Source organism: Macrotis lagotis, chromosome 1 (assembly GCF_037893015.1).
Source record: "Macrotis lagotis isolate mMagLag1 chromosome 1, bilby.v1.9.chrom.fasta, whole genome shotgun sequence".
NCBI classification, from domain to species: domain Eukaryota; kingdom Metazoa; phylum Chordata; class Mammalia; order Peramelemorphia; family Peramelidae; genus Macrotis; species Macrotis lagotis.
This window is the reverse complement of record NC_133658.1, coordinates 449,283,593-449,302,100: the sequence shown is the minus strand read 5'-3', so window position 1 is coordinate 449,302,100 and position 18,508 is coordinate 449,283,593. Positions and strand designations below refer to the sequence as shown.

Below are 18,508 nucleotides of genomic sequence, written 5' to 3'. Positions count from 1 at the left end.
GCTTCAGCTGTGCAGTCAAGGTCAAGGCAGCTTTTAACTATCAGTTTGTATCCCAAGTATCTTGACGTGTCTCATTTTTCTCATTTTTCATATTTACTGAAATTATTTATAGTTTCTTTCTTTTGTTCTTTGACCTATTGGTTCTTTAGGTTTAAGTTATATAGTCTCTATTTAGGTTTGACTCCTTTCTTCAAAGACCTTTTATTTACTGTTTGTTTGTTTTTGTGTTATAGTCAGTATAGAATGTGTTTAACTTTTCTACTTTTCTGCATGAGGTTTTTATGCCCAGTCACATGGTCATTTTTTTTTGTAAAAGTACACGCATAACTGAGAAATAACATGTTACTTTCAGTTATCATCGAAGATATCTAATTTTTCTAAAATTCTATTCATTTCTTTTAAGATTTGTTTAGCTATAAAAGAGACATGGTTAACTTTTATAATTTTGTCATCCATTTTTCCCACTTATTAAGTATATAGATATTATGTCATTTGGTAACTGTATATTAAGTATATTATTTCACTATATATGGTTCCTTTAAGCATAATGATATTTTTCTGGTAATTATTTTTAACTATCTCTCTTTTGACTGTTGCCTTATCTGAAATCATGATTGCTACTTATGTTTTTTTTTATTTTACCTAAAATAACATTTTTAGGTTCTCATTTTAACTGAATCTTTGTTTCAACTGTTTATTGTAAATAACATAATTCTTTTTGCTATTCTCTTTTTTTACCAATGAGCTTACCCATTCATATTCTTTTATTTTTATAGTATATTTCTCTCCTATATAACTCTTATACTCTCTTTTCACATCAAACCCAGATCCTGATCTCCTTATACCTTTTCTTATTTTATTCATCTTTTATAAATTTATTACTTTTAATTATGCCCTTCCTACCTGTACTTTTCATTTTATAATTCCTTGTCCTCTTCCCCTGGTCCGGCCTGTATGCCTTTTGAATTTAATGTATCTGTTTGTGTGTGTGTGTGTGTGTGTGTGTGTGTGTGTGTGTTTTCAGCCCTCTTCTCATAGGAGATTGGTCATGAGATGCCTATTCCTTCCATCGTTTCTTCCATGTTTTGTATACTTCTCTCACACTCCATCTGAGACATACATAGTTAAGCTCTTTACCTTTCTTTCATAGTTTATTTCTTTTTCCTCTTCTTTTTTTTCCCTCTCTTAAAACATAACCCGGGCCCTGGAGTCAGGAGTGCCTGGCTTCAAATTCCATCTCAGACCTTTAATAATTACCTAGCTGTTTAGGGGCGGCTGGGTGGCAGTGGATAAAGTACCGGCCTTGGAGTCAGGAGTTACCTGGGTTCAAATCCGGTCTCAGGCACCTAATAATTACCTAGCTGTGTGGCCTTGGGCAAGCCACTTAACCCCATTTGCCTTGCAAAAACCTAAAAAAAAAAATTACCTAGCTGTGTGGCCTTGGGCAAGCCACTTTGTAACCCCTTTTGCCTTGCAAAAACCTAAAAGAAAAAATCCAGACCCTATATTTGTCTTATTTAATTCTCTCTGTGACCCTTGAAGATGTATTAGAGTGTAATTATATTATAATATAGTTTCTTCTAGTTGCTCAAGTTTACCTTTCTAAGTTTGTCTTGACTCCTCTGTTTGCATTTCAAAATTTTACTATCTCTTATCTTTTCATCAGAAATTCTTGGAAGTTTTATGTTCTGCTAGTTGAAACATTTTATTTCAAGATTTCTCTCATATATTAATTGCTACCTAGTCTTGTGTCATACTAACCATTGTTTCTTGGTTCTTGATCTCTTATGGGAACTCTTATGGGGACTCTAGATAATTGGCCATGACATTTTGATATTTTTTTCTTGAGATTAATCAATGGATTCTGTCTTTTTTCACTTCGCTCTTTGACTCTAGGTAACATTTGAATTAACATAGTTTGGGGGGGGAGAGCCACCTCGAAGGCCAAGAAGATCTGGGTTCAAGTTTCTCATTTCTTGCTCATACTGACTTTGCCGCCCCCCCCCCCCCCCCCCCCCCGCCCTTAGCAAGTCTTTTAACCTCTCAATACTTTGAAACTGGTACTGTCAAGCTTAAATAGAAATGGGGGGGTGGGGGGCATCAAACCATACCTAGCAAGGTTCTCTGCAGGCCATTTATTAATTTAGGTTTGGTTTTTTTTTGTTGTTTGTTTGTTTGTTTTAAGTTTTTTGTAAGGCAAATGGGGTTAAGTGGCTTGCCCAAGGCCACACAGCTAGGTAATTATTAAGTGTCTGAGACCGGATTTGAACCCAGGTACTCCTGACTGCAGGGCCAGTGCTCTATCCACTGTGCCACCTAGACACCCCCTTAACTTAGTTTTAAAATGTAATATTAGCTATGTTTTATTATATTTTTTTGTTAAATACTCCCCCATATACATTTTAATAAAGTTCACTTATACTGGAGAGTATTACAGTTACTTGACTGTTCGGCTTTTGGCAACTGTTTAAATTTTAGATGATTGTCTAAAATTATAAATTTCAAAGAAGGTACCAATGTGTATTAAACATGTCTTAACTAGAAATTCCCCTTACTAATGAAATTCCAGGTTCCATCTCTATCCTTAGCCTTTAGTTTATAATAGATTTTTCAGTCAAGTGGTCCAGCAGGTAAAAAAGCTGAAATTAGAGTCAGGAAGACATGAGGTCAAATTCTACCTCATTCACTTAAGTAGTTATATTTCCCTGATAAAATTACTTAATCTTGCTTAGTTCCCATTTCCTCATCTGTTAGATGGAGATCATAATAGCCCATCTCCTTTGCTTTTTTGTGTATCTAATTTAAAACCATTTTAAGACTTGAAATCTTAAAACTTTCTTTATATGCTAGCTATTATAATCAAGGCTTTTTGTTTCTTATTTTAAAAAAAATTTCTTGAAATATGGTATCTTGTGTTGGTTTTGGTCATGGTTTTCAATGTATCTTATGATTCTTTTTTTTTTAAAGTTTTTGCAAGGCATTGTGGTTAAGTGGCTTGCCCAAGGCCCACAGCTAGGTAATTTTTAAGTGTCTGAGACCAGATTTGAACTCAGGCACTCCTGACTCCAGGGCCGGTGCTCTATCCACTGAGCTACCTAGCCGCCTATGTCTTATGATTTTTAAATTATGTTTCCTCATCATATTTCCTAGGTCAGTTGGTTTTTGATATGTATTTTCAGTCTCTTCATTTTGTACAAACATTTATTGTTGTCTCATTATGTACTATATAGTTCTTTTTGGTTGTAAAATTTTCTACATTTTTAAAACTTTATTATTTCAGTATTTTTCCTTCTGAACTCTCATTTATCTTTCATTTACTTTTTTCCTTCTTGTTTTCATTTCTTTCAGCCATTCTTACAGTCCTTGTGATCAAACCATTCCATATTTCCTTCTTTTTACTAATATTTTCAGCCTCTCTCCTTGCTTTAATATTTTTTGCATGGGTTGGTCCTCTTTGGCATGCTTGTTTGGTCAGATAGGTTTTGTTTGGTCTTGTCCCTTCTAAAGTAGATGCTATGAACTCAGTTGGTCTGGATGGGATGGTTGATACTAGTCTCCATCCTTCCTCAATTCCTATCTTTTGTTCTAGTATCTTAGTAGTTCACTGCAAGATTGAATGGAGAAACCTACTTCAATTTCTTTTTTATTTTCATTTTCATTGTTTGTTTTTAAGTGTTCTTATCAGTTATTTGCTGAGATAAGAATTTCTTTTAATTTCTTTTTAGTGCTTTAGTGCTTTTCTTATTTTCATTGTTGTAATAATTTTGTTCTCTTGGTATTGCTTTGTATCTTTTATAAATATTATGATGTTTTCCTGAATCATATTCATTATTTCTTATTGCACAATAATATTCCATTACCATCATGGTTGAATATTGGGTTTTGGGTGTGTGTGTGTGTGTGTGTTTTAAGTCATTCCGCAATCAACTGTGCAATTTTGTATCTGCTTCTTTCCTGCCACAAAAACCATTATGATTATTTTGGACCTTTGCCAAGCTCTGCTCTTGGCTCTTCTTTATTCCTTTCTACCTGTTCTCTTTCATTTCTTCCCCATCTTTTTTATAGTCCCATGCCATCTTCTTGTCTTGCTTGAGAATTTCTCAGCCTACCATCATGAGTTTGGCAGATTGTTCTAGGAATAAGTTCTAATTTCTTTCCTACCTGACCTGATGGCCTTATATTCCTTATTCTTTCCTTCCCCCCCCCCCCCCCCCCCCATACACACACATTGAAGCTTGAGTTAGAATCTGAGTTCTCTGGGAACTTTAAACTTGTGGGTACTTAGCTTGTCTAGTATTCAAACCAGTTGAAAAGCTCTATTATTAATCTTTGCTTTGCAGAAGAAAAGTTCTCTGTCCTCAGAATTTCATCAGGATTTTTCTCATAATGCTATTTTCCCTGAGTTTTTCCAATTATGGAGATCTTAGAAAAACTGGAAACTGCTGTACTCTGACTCTGAAAAAGTAACCCTGCTTTAGCCAGGTTTTGCCAATACTTTTTATTTTTTTATATAAATATTTTGTTTTCCAACTATATACAATAGTAATTTCTACCTTTCATTTTTGTAAGGTTTTGAATTTTACAATGCCAATACTTTTTAATATGCTTAATAGTCAGTATTATAATAGGTTCTTATCTTTTCAGATTAGAAATGAGATTTAAGGATGTAACAAAGTGGAATATAAATGTGGCCATCTACCCCCCCCCCCCCCCCCCCACACACACACGCACATACTCCTGGAGCAGGTAGAAACTTCAGTACTTTATGGGACTTCACCACCTTCCTTTATATTTTATACTTATGCTTCATACTTTTTTCTATGACTTTAAGGTTTGCCCAATAGCAATTCTAAAGATTGGTTCGTTTTTGAGGAACTAGGAGAGAACCATACTAAAATTATAGAGTACAAATCACATTAGGGAAAATGTGACCTTTTTGAACATTTAAGTTACTCTCATACTGTAAAATTCTTGTGTATGTGATTATATGAAATGTTTATATATACAAATACTTTTGTTTTTCCTGTCTATTTCATTAGAATATACATTTCATAGGACAGGAATTAATGTTTATTGCTTCCTTTGTAAATCCCTTGTTTTGCTTATGGTTTTTGCAGTCTCAGATTAAAATTGTTAAGGAATCCATTGGCATAAAGATAGTAAATTTGTGTTATATACATTTTAAAATGTAAATGTTATTTTTATTGATGCTTTTTGTTTTTTATATTCCCTTCATTTCCAAATATGTCCTCCCAAAGCAATCTCTTTTAAAAACATTTTTTAAAAAGTGACAAAAAAAGTACTTTAATAAAACCAACCATACACATTAACTGTCTGATATAATATGCAAATTGATTCCCCACATCAAGTTCAGTTTTGTGTTTGTCACATTTACTTTTATTGAAGTAATTGTGCTATGTTTACATTATTTTGCTTGTTTCACTTGCACATATAATTTTAAATTACCTCAATTTGAAATAATAGGGTTTTTGGGGTTAGAAAATTATAACACTCTAAATTGTTGTATTTATATGTTATGTTAGATGTGTTAAGATGTGATCTTTTTGTTTTTCTAGTTACTGGACCGTTGTCAGAATTACAAATAGCTTATGTTTGCAGAGAAACATTACAGGTATATATACATATATATATATATATAATATATATATAGATGGAAAGATAATTTCACGTGAAACTGTATAGTAAAATTATTATTAGAATATAATTATGGCCCTGCCCAAAGGCAAGTTAAATTATTACTTCAAGATTATTACCTTATTCTGAGAACCTGGTTATATTCTCTCTGTTAGGCTACTGAATAGACAAGAGTTAACATATACTGAATTGCTAAATGGTGATTATGGGGTGGTATGGGTAAAATGACATTTATACTTGAGTGTTCTCTGATTTATGGGTCTTGAATGGTTTGAACTGGGAATTCAAGGAAGAGAGGTGATACTTGGAAAGATCACTGATTCTGTCTTCAATCCTGACTGTGAATTACCACTCCCCAACACTTCAAATTCTTTGTTCCATTGTCCCAGTTTATGGAAACTACCTTATTAGTGTTTGGGGGTGGGGCTACCAAGAGATACTTGTGTCCCTCTTTCAGAGCATGGGGAAAACTGAGATGATTTGATATCTGAGAGAAAAATGTGAAGAATTTGGTGGCTAAGATTTTTATGAATTAATGTACATATTACTAGCCATGTTCAAAAAGTCACAGTTTGCTTGACCCAGGAAAACTTGTTAAGCCAGGCCTCCCTCCACCCCACAAACAAACCCAGAAATTTTATCATTAGGAGTACTATTCATACATAACAGCTTACCAGAAAACCTGGGGTTGAGAGTAGCAAATAATGGCTTTATCACTTCAAATTTAAATTTTTTAACAAATTAATTACAATTATTGCTTGGTATATTTACAGTTGAGGAAATTGTTGATTTTTGTATTTGTCAGTAGGTAGAATCAGAGATCTAGAGCTGCATGGTACTTTAAGAGGCCAAATAATGTCTTTGTTTTCTAGTAGCTTGTTTAGAAAGAAAAACAATGTTCACCTGATGCCATTTGTGGGACTTTTGGGTTGTTGATATATTTACTGAGCAGGAACTCATTCACAGTCAGTTGTTTTTATAGTTTTTATTTTCTACATAGAGAATAGCAATACCTACATGTATTTAACATGCCGTAGTAGATAGAAGGATACCTTCAATACCAAGAAGACCTCAGGTCATGTCCTGCTTCTGACCCTTATTGGCTGTGTAACCCTTGGCAAGTTCCTTAATTTCTCAGTGGTATAGAAGAGCACTGGGTAGGACCAGCTTCTTAAGGGGTTGGAGGAGACCTGCAACACACTTTCAGTCTGTGTCTGTCTGTCTGTCTGTCTGTCTGTCTGTCTGTCTGTCTCTCTCTCTCTCTGTCTTTGTAATGCAAGGCTATGGAGTTAAGTGACTTGCTCAAGATGAGTAAATATTAAGTGTCTGAGGCTAGAATTGAACTCAGGTCCTCCGGACTCCAGGATTGGTGCTCTAGCCTCTAGGCCACCTAGCTGCTCCCCCCCCCCCAAACACTCTCAAGTGCAGCCAAACCTGTAATTGTGAAATACTTGGCAAAATAAATAAAAATACAATAAAACATAGACAACATCCCATTTTAAAACTAAAAGAACATGGCAATCCAACAGAAATCTCCATGTATAAATTAGTGGATTTCTCTTAACCCTAACAGTTTTCATGTTGACTTGCAGTGATAGAAGTTTCTTTGCAGCTCTAATCCCTATCACTTTCCTTACATCAGATATATAGAACTCAGAACAGTGAACAAATTGTTTTCCTATTATTCCCAAAACTGTTTATGGCTCTAAGTGGTAGGAAAAACCTCTAGGTGTCAAGAGAACTAGATTGCTTTCATTGAGGAGGTTCATAATCACGAACATGTCGCTGATTCTTTCTTAAACCTCTCGTCTGAAAAATGAAGATCTATCTTTTTTTTTAGGTTTTTGAAAGGCAAATGGGGTTAAGTGGCTTGCCCAAAGCCACACAGCTAGTATCTAAAGTGTCTAAGTGTCTAAAGCTGGATTTGTAACCACCCTCCAAATTAAACATAGTTTAATTGTCTAAAGTTAAATTTTGAACCCTTAACCTAAATACTGGGGATGAGGAGTATTCATTTTACCTAAATTTAGGATGCAGATTATAAAGAATTCCAGTTGCTTTTCAATTCTTTTGTCTCTAAATAGTTTTAAGATTTATTTTTCAAATCGCGGTTTATTTTTCTTTACAGTTTTCAAGGCTTATGTAGAGTGTATAAAGGAATAAACTTTGATGTTTGGGGATGCAGCCTGGTACAAAATTAGCATTGAATTAGAAGTCAGACCAGGTTTCAAATTACATTTCTTCCAAGCAAGTCACTTAACCTCTCTAAACTAGTTAATCCATTGGATCAATTGAATTGACTCAGTATTTAAACTAAACAACTTCTAGGTCTATGATGTTTTAAATTTACATACAAATTTCTTATATTGTATTTAAATCCTTTAGTTTCTTATTTTATTACTTGGAGCCTAGCTGTGGCTGAATGAACTGGAGTTGAATACTACAGAAAAAACAACTTAAAAAGAGTAATTTTAATAGTCTTGAAATTCCTGTAATCTCTTTCTCCTTTTATCCTCCATCAATTATTTAATAGTCTTAAATATTTTTATCTTCAACTACTAGATAGGGGAAGACTTATTTATGCCTACCAAAGAATAGGTAGTCCATTGCAGCTTGATAATAATAGAGTGTTTAGGGGCAGCTAGGTGGCACAGTGGATAGAGCACTGGTCCTGGAGTCAGGAGTACCTGAGTTCAAATCGAGCCTCAGTCACTTAATAATTACCTAGCTGTGTGATCTTGGGCAAATCACTTAACCCCATTGCCTTGCAAGAAAAAAACCCAAACCCCCCAAAATTTGAGTGCCTCTTCCCCTCAAGCAGCTGATGACTAGGGAGAGAATAAATTACCCTTTATTCTGCCTTTATGCTTACATTAGCCCATACCTGGGGCATGAGAGAGACTTCTCTCCTGTTTATACCTTTGAATAATCAACTTTCACACTAATATAATGAGGTTATGTGAAGAATAAAAATCATGGAATTTTAGACCTGAAAAGAGAAGATCCAGTTCATTCATTTTTTAAAGTCATTTTAAATTGATAACTGATACTAAAAATTATGTATTAATTTTGACAGGATATATTTAATCATTGTTCTTAGTCAAAGATGGTTGGGAAAATTTTGTGTTTTATGAGTTTGTGGTGGGAAGTTGGGACAAGAATTTACTGAAAGGACCAGCAAGACCTACGATGTATCTTTCTGAATATGGAGAAGATAATTTAATAAAAATTTGTGAATTTCACCCAAGGAGACATACTGGAAATCTCTGAAAAGTAGTTAGCAATTTGTCAGGAGTACCTGGGTCCAGATCTGGTCTCAGACACACCTAGCTCTGTGTGGCCTTGGGCAAGCCACTTAACCTCATTTGCCTTGGAAAACCCTTAAAAAAAAAAGGTAGTTAGTAGTGATCAATAAAAGGAAATATTTATATGGTATAATATATAATACTCAATTTTACTTCTTACAAATCTTATTTTTATTAGCTTTAGTAATAGTAGCCCTTAGAGCTAATTGTTAAGAAACTTTCTCCTATTCTCCCCCATCCCCACCCCCCAAAATTTCCCAACTTTTATTAAACTGATGATTTAATGAAATATTTTTGGTTTTATTAATATATATTTATTTTGTTGTCACTTTTAGGGTCTTGCTTATTTGCATACTAAGGGGAAAATGCATAGAGATATCAAGGTAAGTTCAATTTAAATTGCTTATCAGTAGAAAAATATAAAAATACATATTCCTAATTCCGTGATGTTTTTATTTTTACTTTAGGGTGCAAATATTTTGTTGACAGATCATGGTGATATTAAATTAGGTATGTTATTTCAAGATCCTAATTTATTATAGATTTTAAAAGTTAATTGGAATTGTGTGAGTAGCTAAAAAAACCTAGTATATGTCTACTAGGGAATCTGAGGCTGTTGGATTGTTTGGATTCAAAAATCTTGTACAGCGATCAGGTTAAAACTAATTAGTTTAGTACCATTCTGGGCAGCCCTTGGGAACAAAAGATCAGCAAGATTTCTAAAGAGGGAAAAACTCACCCAAATTATAACCAGAGTAGGTTAAAAAACAACATTGATATGATTCAGCAGTGGAATTGGACTCCATGAGTAGAAATTGTTCTTCCAGACTGGGGGAGGGGTGGGGCTGGGAGAAGAGAGAGAGATAGAGATAGAGAAACCTAGACACACGCACATGCACAGACACACACAGAAAGAGACAGAGACAGAAATGGAGACAGAGTCCCAGGGAGAGACACAGAGGGAAAGAGACTGAGAGAGAGAGGAGAGAGATAGGCAAAGAGAAAGAGACAGAAACAGAGAGACAGACAGAAACAGAGATAGACTGTGGGAGGGTGTAGAGATTGAGGTCCAGCTTCCCCCGGGATTTAAAAAAATAAATTCTGAAAGAAAAAAATGGTTGGGAAATTTCTTATTTTAAACCCTTGTGTATAGAAGGTAAAACTTTAGATAAATGTGGTTTTTAGATAGCTGCTCTAATTCTATATCCAGTCTCTGATTTATTTGCATGTCTCTTTGGTACACTATATGATTTTATATTTATATTGTGTTATAGGAAATAATTATTTTTTCTGCTAAGATGACTAAAACTCCCAAATCTCTTTAAAATATGATGGTTTGGTTTTTTGATTCATTTTGTTTTTCTAGCTGACTTTGGTGTGGCTGCAAAAATAACAGCTACCATTGCAAAGAGGAAATCTTTCATTGGAACCCCTTATTGGTAAGAAATGGTCTTAAATGATTTTGATGTTTCATCATTGGTTAAGGGTTAGGACTAACTTAATTGTATACAATTGAATATAATTATAATTTCATAAAAGTTTAATGGTATAATTCTTAACTAGGGTCCATGAATTTTCTTAACTATATTTCATTATAATTGGTTTCTTTTGTAATTCCATGTATTTTATTTACCTATTTTAAAAATTGTTCTTGGAACAGGTCCATAGACTTTTCCAGGCTGCAAAAGAAGTCCATGATATGCAAAAAAAAAAAGTTAAGAATACCTAATCTTGGGCAGCTAAGTGGCGCAGTGGATAGAGCACTGGCCCTGGAGTCAGGAGTGCCTGAGTTCAAATCCAGACTCAGACATTTAATAATTACCTAGCTGTGTGACCTTGGGCAAGTCACTTAACCCCATTGCCTTAAAGAAATAAATTTTAAAAAAAATTTTATAAAAGAATACCTGATCTAGAAGGGAAAAAAAATCATTTGACATTGTTTGAATACTTAGATTATCTCTGGTTTCCTCATGCGATATATTTCATCATAGATAAGATATATACAATTGGAAATTGTTTTTCAGAGACCTTTTCTTCCATACATTGAACTGGTAATGATTCCTGAGTTCTGTTAAAAGTACCACGGAGAGCATATGTATAAGAGCTATTGTCTTTTCATTCTGCCCTTTCATTCCCACTGCTACACCATTTCTGTACAGGCCCTTATCTCATGACTGTACTATTTAAAGTAGTATTCTAATAGTTTTTCTGCCCCCAGCCCCCATCCTTTATAATGCTTCCAGGTTAATAATCTTCCATATATAAATATATTACCCCATTGCAAACAAATTAATTCCCAAATCGTTATTCTGCCATTCTTGCCTATGCACAGTGCTGCCATACTACTTTTCCAAACTTCTCTTACATTATTTATCTATGTGTAAAGTATATCTTTCAGCCAATAAAATACATTTTTTATCTAACACTTTGAGTACTTTCTCATACACGTATCCACACTGTTTGTAATGCTTTTTTTTATGAGTCAAGTAATTAAGTGCTCTGTACCCTTTAAAATTTTATCATCTTATTAGTGGGCTTTCTTTAGTTATCCCAATATTCCTTTCATTTCCTTAGACTTCTAATTCTTTTATTTGGTATTATATACTCTATTGTTGGTATTTTTCTGTACATGTTTGTGTCTTTGTTTCCAACTAGTATAAGCTAATCTTTTTTTTAGGTTTTTGCAAGGCAAATGGCGTTAAGTGGCTTGCCCAAGGTCACACAGCTAAGTAATTATTAAGTGTCTGGGACCGGATTTGAACTCAGGTACTCCTGACTCCAGGGCCAGTGCTCTATCTACTGCGCCACCTAGCCGCCCCTAGTATAAGCTACATTTCAGGAGACTAGCTATCATTTCTTATATCATTTGCTTCCCCAGTATCTAATACCGGGCTTCAAAGGCCTAGGTATTCAGTAAATGTTCATTGTTGATTATTTTGTTGATGTTTGTGCCAACATAGTTATGTTCCATTCAGAAAGTGGGAACTACCAGTTTATAAGACACGAGAAGAATAATGAGTTGAGTAAGCACTAAAAATCAGTAATACTGTCAAAGAGTAAGTAAAGAGAAGTTAAAGAAGTTATAGCACCAAACCATAGAACTCCATGGGTGGACCTCACAGTTCACCTCAGTGAATAGTGACACTGTAATTAAGAACTCATTTATAGCTTTGTAGATATTTAAGTTTAAGAGGGGAATGTAGGAGGTAAAAAATCCAGAAAGGTAAAGGGACAGTTTAGTTTGCTGTAAATGTTGCAACTATTTGTCCTTTTACCTTAGTTTGGGAACATTATTTTAAAAGATTACAGATTTCAGTTTTTAGTTTTTAAAAATGGAAATTTTCTTTTGATATTATATTATATTATATTATATTATATTGAATTATATTGAATTATATTATATTTTGATATTATATTGAATTACATACAGACTTATACATATATAAACAAATATGTTGCAGGATGGCTCCAGAAGTTGCAGCAGTGGAAAAGAATGGTGGATACAACCAACTTTGTGATATTTGGGCAGTAGGAATAACAGCAATTGAACTTGGAGAACTTCAACCACCTATGTTTGATCTTCATCCAATGAGGTATTATTATTAATGTTAATGCATTCTTGGGGATAATGATGTTATGTAAATCTTTGGAAATGATAATAACTGGAACATTTTAAGATTTACTTTCATCTATATCACAGGATAATAAAATTAAAAAATTTTTTTTGAAATAATTTAGTTTAAGCTGTTTTCTGATAGGCTTAAATCTGCAACACTCCAAACAAATAAAGATGGAAAATATTCAGTTTGATGATTATATAACAAGAAAGTTTTCATTAATTTTTTAACTCTCTTTTGGAAATTGAATCCATTGTTCCTTCTTTTGTCTGTCTCTTTAGAAATAGAAAAGAATTGATCACCAGTTTTCAGATCTTCCAAAACTGATTATCTGGCATGTTGGTTTTTTAAACCTTAGGCTATTTTTCTTTGAGTGATCATTTATTATTGATTAGTTTGCTAGTGGTCTTCCCAAAGATTCATAACTTGGAATCCATGAATTTGATTTCATAAAACATTTTTATAACTATTATTTCTTTAGTAATCCTATGTGTTTGTTCATTTAAAATGTTATTCTGAGGGGAGGAATCTATGGGGTTTGCCACTCTGGGAATATGAAAAAGATTAAGAGCCTGAGTTTTAAATTTGAGTTAAAAGTTGAAGAAAACTAGGAATAGAGATAAGTGATCAGGAAGTACAGTCTAACCTTGGTGGACAGTCATTGCAATGGCAGGGAGACAGGAGTTGCAATGTTTTGTATGAAAAATCATAGAAGTTCATTATGACTTTATTGTGGAATGTGGGAAGGGAAGACTAGAAAGTTAGATTGGATCTGATTGTGAAGGGTTTTAAATGCCAAAATGTTTACATTTGATCTTCGAGGTAATAAGGAGCCACTGATGATGTTCATTGAGTGGGAAAGTGACATTACCAGAATTATAATTTAGAAAAGCACTTCCTGGATATATCAAAGCTGGATTAGAAAGTGGAAAGATTTTTATGAAGTGAGATTGGTTAGGATTCTTTTATAATAGTGGAGAGATTTTGTGAAGTGAGATTCGTTAGGATTCTGTTAAATTAATTCAGGAAAGAGTTGATGACTGAGAGAGGTCAATAAATGTAAGATATTTTGTGGAGATAGAAAAGGTAATATTTGGTAGCTGAATGGATATATTGATCGAGTAAGTAAGATTAAGGAGTCAAAATATGTCACTTGGATAATATACCTGGATAATTGGAAGGATAGTTGTATGTTAAAGAGAAGTATGGAGGATTGGGGAAGATGGAGAATACCCACCCAGAGAATTGAGAATGAATTCCTCCAAATCAACCTGAAACTAGGCAGTATTCTTTCTTAGTAGGGAAACAGTTGTTTGATTTATATATATATAAACAAATCATTTACTATTCATTTTTGTCAAAGGGTATGAACTGATGTTTCTTAAAGGAAGAAATCCAATCTATTAACAGATCTCAAAAGATAATTTGAATTCCTAGTAATGAAAGACTTTCAAATTAAAAGCACTCTGAAGTTCAACTCATACTCAATCATATTGGCAGACTTTATAAAAAGGAAAATGGCAATTGTTGGAGGCATTATGGCAAAATAAACACTACTGTAGTGTAGGTGGAACTGTGAGAATTGGTCCAGCCCATTCTGGAAGGAAATTTGAAACTAAATAAAAAGGCAATAAACCGATAGAATGGAATACACACACACACACACACACACACACACACACACAGAACGAAAATCAGAAACAGTTTTTACATGACTGAATTTTTTTCCTCCAGTTATGCTTATTTTTAATATAAGGCTTTAAAAAATCTTTTGATCCTTTAATACCATTATGAGGCATATACTCCAAAGAATCAAATGAAAAGGAAATGGTTCATATATGCAAAAATATTTTTATTGGTAAAAGAGGTGGAAATTTAAAAGGCCATCATTGTGGATAACTTAACAAATTTTGGATGCAATGGAATGTTTATTGGACCAAAAGGGATGTATCTAGAGAAATCTCATATGAAATGTATGAAATATGAACAGAATAAAGAGTGAAATGAGTAAAACCATAAGAAGAATTTATATTGTAACTATAACTTTTTTTTAAGGTTTTTGCAAGGCAGATGGGGTTAAGTGGCTTGCCCAAGGCCACACAGCTAGGTAATTATTAAGTGTCTGAGACCGGATTTTAACCCAGGTACTCCTGATTCCAGGGCCTCCCCTATATTATTCTTTTTAAAAATTTATATAAATTTATTTTTAACTTTGTTCAAAGATAGTTTTCAACATTAATTGTTAGGTAAGATTTTGAATTCCACATTTTTCTTCCTTCCTCTCTTCTCTTATCCTTCCCCTTGATAGCAAGTTGATCTGATGTAGAATATCACAGCAAGTAGACAGTTTTAATTAAATAAAATTTTGGGGGGGGTGCAGCTAGGTGGCACAGTGGATAAAGCACCGGCCCTGGAGTCAGGAGTCCCTGGGTTCAAATCCGGTCTCAGATACTTAATAATTACCTAGCTGTGTGGCCTTGGGCAAGTCACTTAACCCCATTTGCCTTACAAAAACCTTAAAATAAAATAAATATAAATAAAATTTAAAGATTATATGTACAAACAAAATCAGTTACATTAAGCTTTGCAGGAAAATGCTTAAGTTAGGGGAAAGAATTGTGGCAGATTTTGCGAATAAAAGCTTAAAATTCAAGATGATGTGTGTGTGTGTGTGTGTATGGAATTGATACAAATATGAAAATTGGAATTATTCAGCAATAAGTGTATGGTAAAAAAGGAAGAAAAATAATTTTCTTTAGAAAAAATGAAAGATATAACTACCATTATAATACCCCACATCCCTAATAGTAAGCAAAATGCAAATTAAAGTAAATCTGAAGTTCTGCCTTATACTCATCAGATTAGCAATGATGATTTGGACTTTGAAGGTTACACACACTGGTGAACTATTGATAGAGCTATGAATTGATTCAAATTGAATCAAACTTAAATTTTTAGATATAGCTTATATAGATTTGCTTCTCTTGGCCATACTTAATAACTATAAGAAATAATAGACCTTAAGGGAATGCATGTCCCCTTGGGGAAGTTGTTGCTAAAAAATTTGAGAAAACAAGAAACACATTTAAATTAGTGTGGCAATTAAAAAGTTTTGAAGGACATAGTTTCAGGGTAATTTAATCATTTTATTGATAAAGTTAGCACATTTCTTAATAAAAGGTTGGTCATTTGGCCATCTCTTTAGATGGAAGACCATCATTTAGAAGGGATGGTGTATTCTTTGAGGGATAGATGTTTCTGAGGTTGAGAATCAACCCTGATTGCTTAACAGTTAATGAGAGAAATAATATTACAATTAGGGGCTTAGGGTGATTTTTATATCATGGGTTAGAGAGTCTATTTCTATACCCAGACCATCCCCAGCCTTGGGGGAATCTATTCACAGAATTTATATCCCACCAAGCCTGAGATGAACACAAAGAGTATTTTATGTAGGTGGAATGTGAACAAGAAAGTTAGTCTGGTTTCATTATCAGCATTGTCTTTCAAGAGACTAACACTTTTTAAAATCAAAACTTTAGAAATAGGAAATTGAGACTCGCCATATCATAAGCATTTCTGTCCTTAACAAAATAAAATACATAGAGCAGAAAAAAGTACAGATGGGAACATAGCCAAGCCAGACTAGGTTGAAATTATTTTCTTAATTTGTAGTATACTTATTAAATTGTTTGATTGTAGAGTTTGTATTCTGTGTATTAGGCAGTATTCAAATTCAAATTTAATAAAAAGGCTAAATATAATAAACAAGATTGAAAAATGAGAAGTGGAGGCTGGTTTTTCTAGGTGATTTTAGGCTAGTCCAAAAAAAAAGAAGACTTGGGACAAAGACTAAATTTAAATTTTTTTTTTTGTTAAATTTGTGAAGTGTGGAGCTTTCCTTCATTTCCCCCCAGTATTTGTTCTCTTTCCCCTTACATAATAGAACCATCCCTTATACAAACAAATAGTATCTTTTTAAAGAAGAAAAAACTAACATAACTGATCAATACATTGAATAAGCTTGAAAATATTTGTAGTAGTTTTAAAAAAAAGCATTCATTGTACAGTAGAGTCATACTGACTTCCAATACACCACCTCTACAACAACCTAAAAAATGACCTACATCACATTCTGGTTGAGAAAGCCTAGAAAAAGGTTATAATGTGTTATTCTTTTTTCCAGTCCAGTGCAATTTGGAAAAAAATTGCTATTCAGGAGCATAGCATGATGACAGCAAACAGCAGAAGCAGGAGGATAGAGTGTTTTAGAACACTGGGTTCTAAAACCCAGAGCTTGGAAGGGGACGATGAGAACACCCGAGCAGCAAACTCTGGACAAAACAATATCCCAGGGAACCCCTGAAATAGTATTAGTAGCATAATGGGTGCTTTCTAGCAGATGTATCTCATTCAGTTCTAGTTCATCAATTCAACATATATAGAAGTTTGCACAGCCAAACTGAGGTCCTGAGCCTGCTAGTGTGCAGCAGAGAAGAGGCTCTGTCTTAACCTGTAGCCCAGCATAGATAACTGCAGTGGAAACTAAAGGACAGGAGACCAAGTCCAAAGTGAAGTCTGCAGGAGTCTCCAGTGTTAACAGCAATTAATTGCAGCAATGTCTTAGCCAAACCTGCATCAGGAACTCACAGGGCTTAGACCAGTAAAGCTGCGAAGTTCTCCCCACATCACACCACTTTGGAAGCATTGAAAACTTGCTTCCTGAGTACTGATCTTGAAAGCAACAGAAGGTCAGACTAGACACTCTTGTAAGAGTGAGTAGAATTCAATACTTATTTGAAGTTTTAAGACAGGTAGCCCAGAAGAATGAGTAAACAAAATATGTGTAACACTTGTGGCCTGCCACCTCTTGAAGGGGTAGTATTATCTTATATCTCTTCTTTCAAGTCAGTCTTGTGTTTTTTGCTGCTTTTTGAATTTTGCAGCATTTTCTTTTGATTTTTTTTTGTTGTTGTTGTTGTTGTAGGGTTCTTCCATTTATATTGTTATAATTGTACTATTTACTTAGTTGGAGAGAAGTAGCCATGGATAGAAAGCAGCCAACATTAGGAATATTTGGGTTTAGGTCCTGTCTCAGAACAAACTGTCTTTTAATATTTTAAAAACTCTAAAACTTGAGTTTGAAGCATCAAAGCCAGCAATCCTCAAAATAGGAATTACCCCAGACACATGAAACTACCTGGTTGGTCCAAACATAACTTTGTGTATTTTCATTGATGAATCCAATATTCAGATGGATCTGTACCTTCTTCTATTTGGGATGTTCCCTAAGTCCTGGAGGCACAACTTTCTAAATATCACCTCTGGCCTTGCCTCAGAACTAGTTTATCTTCTTGTTATATATTTCTCTGATGGTAGCTTTTACTCCTTTTTCTTTTCTGTCTTCTTTGTTGAATTGCAGCAGCCAGTTCACTTCCATCACCCTTTGTTTGATATTCTATCCTTTAGTGACTTGTCTTGTAGCTCTAAAGTGAAACTGTGGTAATATTTTTAAATGAGTCTTAGCAGAGGTCGAAATCATTTGAGGAGTTTTTTACTTTCCAGAATGCCATCCAATTCTCTTGATTGATCCTGCCTTCAGTTTGTTTGTAAAAAAATTGGTATTTGTATTATTTATTTGTATTGCTCAAAAACTAATGTACCTTGAGTAAATTTACTCCAGCACTCTTACTATAGATGTTGAATATTTTAACAAAAATGAGAATGCATTTATTAAGCTACTTAATTGTACTTTTTATTTCAGGGCTTTATTCTTAATGTCAAAAAGCAATTTTCAACCTCCAAAGTTAAAAGAAAAGACAAAATGGTAAGTCAAAATGCACATTCATAGACTCTTGGGAGCTAGAGGGTCCTTAGATACATTCCCCTAACTTCTTTGTTTCATATCTGAGGAAAGTGAGGCCTAGAAAG

General features: G+C 33.9%; 1 protein-coding gene across 1 annotated transcript in view; it reads left to right on the top strand.

Annotated features, from left to right (window-relative positions):
* The window catches only part of MAP4K5 (mitogen-activated protein kinase kinase kinase kinase 5), a 142,550-nt gene that overhangs the window by 61,187 nt on the left and 62,855 nt on the right, over positions 1–18,508 (top strand). The window contains exons 6-11 of the mRNA XM_074213443.1: positions 5,577–5,632; positions 9,296–9,343; positions 9,428–9,470; positions 10,327–10,399; positions 12,422–12,553; positions 18,342–18,404. Coding sequence (XP_074069544.1) covers positions 5,577–5,632; positions 9,296–9,343; positions 9,428–9,470; positions 10,327–10,399; positions 12,422–12,553; positions 18,342–18,404 — 415 coding nt within the window. The remainder of the gene's footprint in view (positions 1–5,576; positions 5,633–9,295; positions 9,344–9,427; positions 9,471–10,326; positions 10,400–12,421; positions 12,554–18,341; positions 18,405–18,508) is intronic.